The 10,796-nt window shown below is 36.2% G+C and overlaps 1 protein-coding gene across 1 annotated transcript; it reads right to left on the bottom strand.

The window, feature by feature from the left end:
• Nucleotides 1–5,822: 5,822 nt before the first annotated feature.
• LOC126885229 (uncharacterized) lies at nucleotides 5,823–9,601 on the bottom strand. Its single transcript, XM_050651692.1, has 2 exons — nucleotides 9,373–9,601; nucleotides 5,823–8,687 (listed from the first exon to the last, which is right to left on the bottom strand). The coding sequence occupies exon 2, from the start codon at nucleotides 8,666–8,668 to the stop codon at nucleotides 6,275–6,277; it is 2,394 nt and encodes a 797-aa protein (XP_050507649.1). The 5' UTR covers nucleotides 8,669–8,687; nucleotides 9,373–9,601; the 3' UTR covers nucleotides 5,823–6,274.
• Nucleotides 9,602–10,796: the final 1,195 nt, after the last annotated feature.

The raw sequence follows: 10,796 nt of genomic DNA, 5'->3' as shown, positions 1-10,796 counted from the left end.
TGTATCGTTCCAGTTGGGGGATCTTGCAGTTAGGTCTCGTATTATTATGGACGTTTCAGCGATGTTTAGGAACGCATCTAGATCATCGTCCATTAGTGGGTGTTGCGGTCTTACGTAGGCTGATGTTATTCTGACGTCGCCTTGCCTCATTTTCACTTCTACTGTTGTTGCCTCCATATTTATCAGTGGTGGAGTCGTGAATCTGGTGTGTTTAATTCCCTTCTTGACTAAGATGGCCGTTCCTCCTGATCTTCTAGTGAGGTCGTTTCTATATACATCGTACCCAGGAAACTTTAGGCTGAAGTTGTTTGTTAGCTTGGTCTCCTGTATTGCTACGATGTCCATCTCATATCTGTTGGCGAGTTCATCCATGATGTTTTGATTTGTTGATATGCCGCCCGGATTCCAGGAGCCTATCCTCAAGTATCCCCTGTCTGCCAGCATTACTTCTGTGCCTCCATGGTGCCTAGTATCACTTCTTTGACTACTTTAGTCACTATGTTGGTGACCATTCTGACTAAGTAGTCCTCGTCGTGGGGGATCGCTGCGTTGTTCTGTGTATTCTGCGTGGCCTGGGCGTAGGATACGCCGGTTGTTTGTGGTCGTCTTTCTTGGGGTTGTTGCTGTGGCCTCTTTGGTGGTGGTCTTCCCCATGTGACCAAAAATAGTCTAGAGGTGCTAAATCGCACGATCTTGGAGACCAATTCGATGGTCCGATACGTGTAACTATAGGGTTAATAAACGGTTCCTTCAATAAATGAACTGTGGTACGATATGTGTGCTATGTTGAGTCGTCTTGTTGAAACCATAGCTTCTATGTACCATATTTGTTCAATTGAGGATTGAAAAAGTCAGCAATCATGTCTCTACATGAGTTAAATGTAACGTTCTGGGCAGCATAGTTTTTGAAGGAGTACGGGCCAATGAGTCCACCAGCCCATAAAACATAGCAGTCAGTTGAGGATTATCTTCACCCCAAATATGGCAGTTTTGTTTGTTAACATAGTTATTTGACCAAAAGTGAGCTTTATCGCTAAGAAAAGTTCGCTTATAAAATACGGATCACCGGAAATCTTGTTTTGGGCCCTTTCACCGATTCAAAGCTTTCTAGGTGATCGCGTAGCTTCAGTAGTTGGATTTTGTAAGAAAGCAAACCATCAGCTTTCCGCAAAATCTTTCATAAAGTGGACGGGCACATATTCAACTGCTGTTCACGATGGCGAATAACTGATACGGGTCTTCTTCTGTTTGCACTGTACGACGTCCCTGTGCATACTCATTATTATTTAGAGCAGACGGGGTGCGAAAACCTTCCATGCTTATTCCATACGTATTTCAAACAGAATCAGGATATTCAAAATCAATTTTTAAGTTTTAAAGCCAAACATGCCAAACCTAACTTAAAATAAACTACTTGTCTGGCTGTCAACGAGTGGTCGATAGGAATACGTCGCCAGGTCACAATGAAAGACTTTTAGTTGAAGCTGGCAGTATATGATTAATCACAAAAAATTTTTATTAAAATTCGTTTATAAAAAGTCTATAATTTTACTAAAATCCTTTGAAGGGCTACATGAAATCACATAACCTTTTTGATATAAAAATAACATCATCAGTTCTAGTTCAGGTTAATCACATTCTTAGACAATAAGAATACTTGGGTATAAACATTTGCAAATGTTATGAAAATGTGTTAAATTTACATTATTAATTAAAATTCCAAACGACGGATGACATTGTTATAGTAATGGCCCTTAGGCACCGGATGACTCCCCACACCACGTGGGTTGTTGATCACGTAGATCTGTCCTTACATTAGAAACTTTGTATGGCAATTTTTTAATTCTGGTTGTTAGTTCCTTCGAAAAATCAATTATTCTCATTTTTATTGGTTCCAAGGTACATATTTATAAATGAATAACCATTTTCAATTTCGTTGCAAAACGAAAATACAGCCGAACCATATTCCAGTCCAATCAGAGAGTGCTGCAAGCACCTCTACCGGTTTCGAAACTTATTAGTCTCTCATCAGGAGGCACATATGCTGCTCTCCCTGATCCAACCAAAACAAACCCCAGCATGCAGTCCCGGATTGCAACGAACGAAATGGCATAGATGCCCTAGCGGCAACTGCTAGCAAAAAGACTAAGTTTTCACTCTAATGGCATATAAAACAACATAATGCTATTCTACATCCCACCAGAATGAAAACAATGGGAACCTTCTCTGGTTACACCTCCGAGGCTTCTACAATTTGCAAGCCGTACGGATGCTGAGACTAAGGAAGATGAGGGAATTCTACAATTTACAATTCACGTCCCATCTGCTCAACGCGGTAAAGTTCCAACGAGAATGGTTCCCTTCATACTCCACACAGAGTAAATGTAAATAAAAAATGAATAACCATTTTCAATTTCGTTGCAAAGCGAAAATACAGCCGAACCATATTCCAGTCCAATCAGAGAGTGCTGCAAGCACCTCTACCGGTTTCGAAACTTATTAGTCTCTCATCAGGAGGCACATATGCTGCTCTCCCTGATCCAACCAAAACAAACCCCAGCATGCAGTCCCGGATTGCAACGAACGAAATGGCATAGATGCCCTAGCGGCAACTGCTAGCAAAAAGACTAAGTTTTCACTCTAATGGCATATAAAACAACATAATGCTATTCTACATCCCACCAGAATGAAAACAATGGGAACCTTCTCTGGTTACACCTCCGAGGCTTCTACAATTTGCAAGCCGTACGGATGCTGAGACTAAGGAAGATGAGGGAATTCTACAATTTACAATTCACGTCCCATCTGCTCAACGCGGTAAAGTTCCAACGAGAATGGTTCCCTTCATACTCCACACAGAGTAAATGTAAATAAAAAATGAATAACCATTTTCAATTTCGTTGCAAAACGAAAATACAGCCGAACCATATTCCAGTCCAATCAGAGAGTGCTGCAAGCACCTCTACCGGTTTCGAAACTTATTAGTCTCTCATCAGGAGGCACATATGCTGCTCTCCCTGATCCAACCAAAACAAACCCCAGCATGCAGTCCCGGATTGCAACGAACGAAATGGCATAGATGCCCTAGCGGCAACTGCTAGCAAAAAGACTAAGTTTTCACTCTAATGGCATATAAAACAACATAATGCTATTCTACATCCCACCAGAATGAAAACAATGGGAACCTTCTCTGGTTACACCTCCGAGGCTTCTACAATTTGCAAGCCGTACAATTTCCCATTGTTTTCATTCTGGTGGGATGTAGAATAGCATTATGTTGTTTTATATGCCATTAGAGTGAAAACTTAGTCTTTTTGCTAGCAGTTGCCGCTAGGGCATCTATGCCATTTCGTTCGTTGCAATCCGGGACTGCATGCTGGGGTTTGTTTTGGTTGGATCAGGGAGAGCAGCATATGTGCCTCCTGATGAGAGACTAATAAGTTTCGAAACCGGTAGAGGTGCTTGCAGCACTCTCTGATTGGACTGGAATATGGTTCGGCTGTATTTTCGTTTTGCAACGAAATTGAAAATGGTTATTCATTTTTTATTTACATTTACTCTGTGTGGAGTATGAAGGGAACCATTCTCGTTGGAACTTTACCGCGTTGAGCAGATGGGACGTGAATTGTAAATTGTAGAATTCCCTCATCTTCCTTAGTCTCAGCATCCGTACGGCTTGCAAATTGTAGAAGCCTCGGAGGTGTAACCAGAGAAGGTTCCCATTGTTTTCATTCTGGTGGGATGTAGAATAGCATTATGTTGTTTTATATGCCATTAGAGTGAAAACTTAGTCTTTTTGCTAGCAGTTGCCGCTAGGGCATCTATGCCATTTCGTTCGTTGCAATCCGGGACTGCATGCTGGGGTTTGTTTTGGTTGGATCAGGGAGAGCAGCATATGTGCCTCCTGATGAGAGACTAATAAGTTTCGAAACCGGTAGAGGTGCTTGCAGCACTCTCTGATTGGACTGGAATATGGTTCGGCTGTATTTTCGTTTTGCAACGAAATTGAAAATGGTTATTCATTTTTTATTTACATTTACTCTGTGTGGAGTATGAAGGGAACCATTCTCGTTGGAACTTTACCGCGTTGAGCAGATGGGACGTGAATTGTAAATTGTAGAATTCCCTCATCTTCCTTAGTCTCAGCATCCGTACGGCTTGCAAATTGTAGAAGCCTCGGAGGTGTAACCAGAGAAGGTTCCCATTGTTTTCATTCTGGTGGGATGTAGAATAGCATTATGTTGTTTTATATGCCATTAGAGTGAAAACTTAGTCTTTTTGCTAGCAGTTGCCGCTAGGGCATCTATGCCATTTCGTTCGTTGCAATCCGGGACTGCATGCTGGGGTTTGTTTTGGTTGGATCAGGGAGAGCAGCATATGTGCCTCCTGATGAGAGACTAATAAGTTTCGAAACCGGTAGAGGTGCTTGCAGCACTCTCTGATTGGACTGGAATATGGTTCGGCTGTATTTTCGTTTTGCAACGAAATTGAAAATGGTTATTCATTTTTTATTTACATTTACTCTGTGTGGAGTATGAAGGGAACCATTCTCGTTGGAACTTTACCGCGTTGAGCAGATGGGACGTGAATTGTAAATTGTAGAATTCCCTCATCTTCCTTAGTCTCAGCATCCGTACGGCTTGCAAATTGTAGAAGCCTCGGAGGTGTAACCAGAGAAGGTTCCCATTGTTTTCATTCTGGTGGGATGTAGAATAGCATTATGTTGTTTTATATGCCATTAGAGTGAAAACTTAGTCTTTTTGTACATATTTATATTTATATAGAGATAAATTCGTTTTTAAACGTAACGTACAGAATACATGTAATTTATTTCAACTCTGCTCTACGCAATTGGACAACAAATGGGTATCAAAAAATTATATTATAAAAAGCCAAGTACTCAAGCTAACTAGTGGTTACTGAACTATTTCCACGTTTTCGTCATTTTGAGTCGTTTGGTACAATATTGCCAAAATTATTTGTTTGGTACAATATTAGCCTTTAACAAAAATTGCTTTTAAACAACAGAGTTACTAAGTTCAGAGGAACTGACAATGTTAAAATTCCTTGAGCTCCACGAACATTCCTTCCAAAGCTCGATAAAATTAAAACTTAATTACCTCCAGTCTAACCGTTTTCAGCTGCTGCCGATGAAAGTGTGTCAGAGCTTAAATAATTTTTTTACAACCGTGTTAAAAATGCAATTTATCTACTCTTTGTCATATTATGGATAAGTTTTTAGTTTGTGAAAACTGCCATTATAGATAGCAGTGCGTGAAGGGTTTAAAGTGTGCGTGAATTAACAATGTATTTTAAATGGGATTTACTTTTTCGCACATTTTCAATGGGTTTTTTGGCACACTTTCATATAAACAAATATCCTTAATTTTTGCGTTGTCATGGTGATGACAATATGAGCAATGACTTAACAAAATTTTTGACAGTTTTGTGGTTTGAAAGTAGTTAGGATTTTTAAATGTCAAAGTTCTAAAGATTGTAGAATAGAAATAAATTCCAGTGACGAAGAGTTACAGTTTTTTTATTTGTTTATCGTAGTTAAATATTGTATAAAACTGTGCGTGAAGTACTTTTTGCGAACTTACGCGATGTATAGCACTCGCTCTGTTGTCGCGCGTGCTCTAAAAATCGCGTGCGTTCGCAAAAAGCATACTTCACGAACTGTTTCATAAATAACTCTTTTAGCACTTCATAGGAGCGTTAAAAATGCACTAGTGCTTTAAAATTTTTAGGGCTCTGCAGTTAAAAGTGAATTGTAAAATTATGAGACGTCAAAATATTTATATTTCATTTATTAACATTAATATTAATAACGTAAGAGCACCGAATTCCGACCGGTTATAAGTGGTATATATAAAATTGTTTGAAAGATCAATTCCGAATCATTGAAATTTAAAGTAATTCTGTCTATAAGCTATTATGCATTATTAATTCTTACTAGAGCCAAATTTATAATAATAACAGTAGTCATTTCAACAAAATTGCTTATTTAAGAAACCAAATGCAAAAATTTCGCAAATAGCCGTTTTCCGTCCACATTAATGATTTTTTCCCAATTCCGTCCACAAGAGTACCGTTATCCGTCCTATTTATTTAGTTATGACAAAAAAACCCATTATGAATAATTTTTAAATAAATTTGCAAAAAAATGGCCAAAAAACAAAACAAATAATTTAAAAATAAGTTTTATTTAAGTACAAAGTTTTGAAACGAACTTAATGACTGCAAATGAATTAAATAATAAAAAAAAAAGACTTCATTTTTTTAGGTTTTCAATTTCTGGAACTTCATAGGCGCCGCGTTTATTTATGAGTGAAGGTCTCGCAATCTTACAAACTACATCATCAAAGTCATAATTTAAAATGTCATCTCTATCTGGCCATTTCCAGTACTTTCCATTCATAGTCATACTTTTAACTCTCAAAGTATCATTGCTTCGTTCCAGAACTACACCAGGGAAATATTCACTGTCGTACTGAACCAACACAAAATCGTCCTTTGAATATATTTCTATATTCTTTTTATTTATGTTTTCCGTATTATTATTACCAGTATCTATGCCTGGTGTGTGTTTTGGAGGACACTTTTTCTTTTTTGCTTGTTGAATCTCTGTTTTTGCTTTCCTCTTTCGGATTCGTTCACATTTCTCATTTTCTTTTTCCTCTTTTTCTTTTTTGAGTCTTCGTTGATGTTCCATAAATTCATCACTTATAGCTACTGTAGGATAAATCTTTGGTTTTTTCCTTTCCTTGGTGTCTTCTGTGCTATTATTTTTTTTCTTTGCAGAACTTTCCGGCCAAAATAGTGCTTTTTTGAAAGGTGTTGGATATTTACTATTATTCTCTGATGTTGTTGTAATTTGCTTAAGTGGGGTTTTTTCTTGATTTTGTACTTGTCTTTTTTGATCAGAATAAACTATACCTATTGAATCATCTTTTAATGGGCTATTACAAGGAGTTGTGTTTACTATTTTGTTCTTAGGTGGTGTTTTTTCTTGGGGTGAACTTACTGCTAAATAATAGTCTATATTCTCACAATCATTGTTCTTGGATGCTGATGGACCAGGTTTTGGCGAACTAGAATTGCTATTCTGTGAAGGAATTAAGACCAATGCTCCATCTGCTTTGACTGTAGCTTCAATTGTATCATTATTGCAAAACCAAAAGTTTTCATCGAAGTGTATGTCAACAATGGTCTCGTTAGCAGCATTAATTGGCAAATTGTTTTCCAAAGTTTTATCATGATCGACATTTTGTGGATGAAGACTCTTCCAGAAATCATACAATGCTACATATTTTTCTTCTAGTTGGGCCGCTGATTCAGCAATCCTAAAACGGTTAACAACCTCTGGCTTTAAACGTATCTCTACCTCTCGAAGTAGTTTAGAATCATAAACATTAACAGTTGTAGTGGATGTTGATTCAGTTATTTTATCATCAGAATCTTTTTGTTCTATTGGTTTTATTAATTTTGAATAATCAATGCGATTTTCGTTAAACGGAAAGAGTCCACATGATTCAAATGCACTTTTTATTATCGATGTACAGACTGTAGCCTTCAAAGTTTTGTCTAAGAGTTTTGCAAACTCAGCCCGTTGAAGTTTTCTTCCGTTATTCTCCATACGCCAAGATCGAACATCTTTTCGCCAGTTATTTTTAATGGGATAAAAAACACCAACATCTAACGGCTGTAATCGGTGAGTTGCGTTGGGGTAAAATGCTGTTAAAATAATACCTTTTTCTTTGCAGAATTCAGTAATAGGCAGATTGATGTGGGAAGAGTGTCCATCCAGAAACAATATCACTGGGAGTGGAACACTGTTCTTTTCCAACCAGGGAAAAAATACATTTGTAACGTATTCATAAAATGTCTCACTTGTCATCCAACCAGATTCAGAGTGCCCAACTCCCCACTGGTTTGGCATGTTCGTTATTATTGCAGCTGACACATACCGTTTGTAGGGATACAAAACTAATGGCGGAGGTACAGAACCATCAGCTCCAACAGTTAGCAAAACTGTAAGACATTCTTTTTCGTCATTAGCTATGCGACTGTATACCTTTTTTGCACCTTTTCTAACCAACACTTGTTTTTCTTGAGGGGATAAATAGAAACCACTTTCATCACAATTGAATATTCTCTTGGGGTTTTCAAGAATGTGTAAAAAATTCATTTTTGTCATATAATCCCGAACTTGGGTAAACCAATTTCTTATATTTTGTTCCGTAACTGCGGCTCTACAAGAAGATAGTGATTGTGGAACACGTTTTGAAATTTCTGGATGACGAGCGAGAAAACCATTGTACCATTTTTTACCAGGTATGTAATTTTTAAATGGGGTTTTTCGTTTCAAATTTTGAATTAGTTTTGAAACAGAATCAACAAGTTGAGATCTTGTTACCGGGAATCCCACGTTACCCATTTCGATTATCCATTTTATAATCAAGTCTTCTTCGGAACTGGACAAAACTGTTGGCCCTCCAATATTGCCCGGAGTTTTGTACTTTTCTTTCATAGTATCTAACAAAGTACTTTTAGGCACATTGTATATTTTGGAGGCTTGTCGAATACTTAAACGTTTCAAATTAATATCTTCTATAGCTTTTTGGATATTCTCTCGGGGATACTTCATCCGCTTTTTGTATACCATAGTTGCAGATAATAAAAAACTGAAAAAAAAATATTTTATTAGTTTTTATTTTATGGGGTCGGTAACAGGAGTTTGAGGTAGCTCTGTCCGTCCACCATGGACGGATATAGGACAGAAGGTTCCTGTGTCCGTCCAATTCCTTTAAATGAGTTTTACTAATTAGATAGTCATTTTTATCATACTTGATAATACAAACTGAGAGGAAGAACTACCATAAACATTTTTTACAAATAAAAACTAAACCAAACTTACACATTAAATCTAGAATAGGTAATAAATGCATCATTCTTGGGTTAAATTTTAAATTGAATTTTCGAATTCACTTAATAGTTGACACTAATTTTCTTAAAATGAGTTGTACCTATAATAGGTCGTATTTAGGTTTTTAAACGGAGCAAAATATATATTATGGTTAAAATATGTCGGATTATATTATTTAACTAAGACTTATATTTACAAAGCGTTTGAAACTGAAGGAGTTAATCCCTAATACCGTCCGCTAGGACGGTATCAAGAACCCCTTGATATTCTGCATTACCCTATTCCGTCCACTTTAATTTCGGTAATAAAATCTATTGTTCGAAAAAAATTACAAAAATATATGTATATTTACAATAAATAAATATGAAAGATTCTAATAAATAAGTAAAAACATAACTGTTAAACGTAGTATCTATAAAATATGGAAAATAAGTATTCCTTACCTTTATGTTTTTTTGGAATCAGTATAGCTTAAAACAAGACATGCACTTGCAATGAACTGAATCGCACTGACAACAGTAAACGTAAAATGTCTGCGTGCTAAAAGTAGAATGAGTGGGGATATAACCTATCAAAAATTCTACTCGGCCGTCTGATTGCGACGAAACTCTGAGGTATAGAGCGCAATTTCTTTGTCGGACGGAATTGGGAGACCGGACGGTATACGGTGCTTTTACGTTAGTACAACTTGCGCAATTTGAAAAATGTGGTTTAACAGGTTTTTTAAAATTTAATTTAAACTGTATTATTGCATTTTTAACACGTTTGTAAAAAAAAACTAATAAAATTTGTTAGAATATACAACAATAAATGTAAGAGGTTATTCTAAAGTTGTTATGATTTACGTATTGACAGTATAGGCAGTTTTGATGTAATGTCAAGAAAAATATAAAAATGAAATGTCAGTCTAGTCAAGTTCAAGTAAAGTTTTTGTAGATATTTTCCTGTAATTTAGAATGAATAAATTATTATTTTTGATATATTAATCGTTTGTAGAAAAAATATTGTGTGATATACGTGTAAAAAAGTACATTTTTAAGGCACGCCGTGCGGGAAAGTGCAACTTTCGGAAACAAAATGCGTGCGTGAAAGTGGCTCTTTTAGCACGGCCGTAGAGAAATAAAAAGTCAAAAATAATATCTGTCAGGGCCGAATTTTATTTTAATTAAAATAGTAATTTTTTACTTAATAATTAATTATAGTTAGAACAAAATTAGATCGGGCACACCTTGTTTTGAATAGTTGTTAACATACTAAAAATTACATATTAGGTACCTAATATTTTTTATCCATTACACAGATTGGTGCACTTCGACCTTATTATATCGTATCTTAGACTATTATAAATCCTCTCAACGACGATAAGTTAATGCTTATAACTACTGATATTCACACGAGAATCATCTAATTTCATACTTTATTTTTTTATACCCTATCATTTTCACTTAGCGGGGCAAATGTACAAAAAAACACAAGCTATGCAAAGAAAAGCTATTGACGGACTACAGCTAATAGACAAGGCGAAAACGGCGGGTTCTTTGGAGAAAATATTCCCATGAAAATTTTTGGCATAATCACATTCGTGAGACATTCCAGAATAAGATTCAAGAAGTCGTCCACGCAAAAAGTGGTCCAAATTTTTTTTAACATTTTTTTTAATCAAATTGCAAAAATCAATATTTTTGGCCGGAACAATTTTTTTAAAATTTCTTGGACCATTCTGGATAAAAAAGGTCTCCTATAATTTTTCTCTAAAGTTAATCGTTTTCGAGGTAAAGCATTTTAAAATTGAAAAAAAAACGAAAAATGGCGATTTTCAAGGCTAATAACTCGGATAAAGGATAATATTATGAATGTCAGAAAGTAA

The sequence above is a fragment of the Diabrotica virgifera genome, chromosome 5 (genome assembly GCF_917563875.1).
Source record: "Diabrotica virgifera virgifera chromosome 5, PGI_DIABVI_V3a".
NCBI classification, from domain to species: Eukaryota; Metazoa; Arthropoda; class Insecta; order Coleoptera; family Chrysomelidae; genus Diabrotica; species Diabrotica virgifera.
This window is presented reverse-complemented; position numbering and strand designations above follow the sequence as displayed.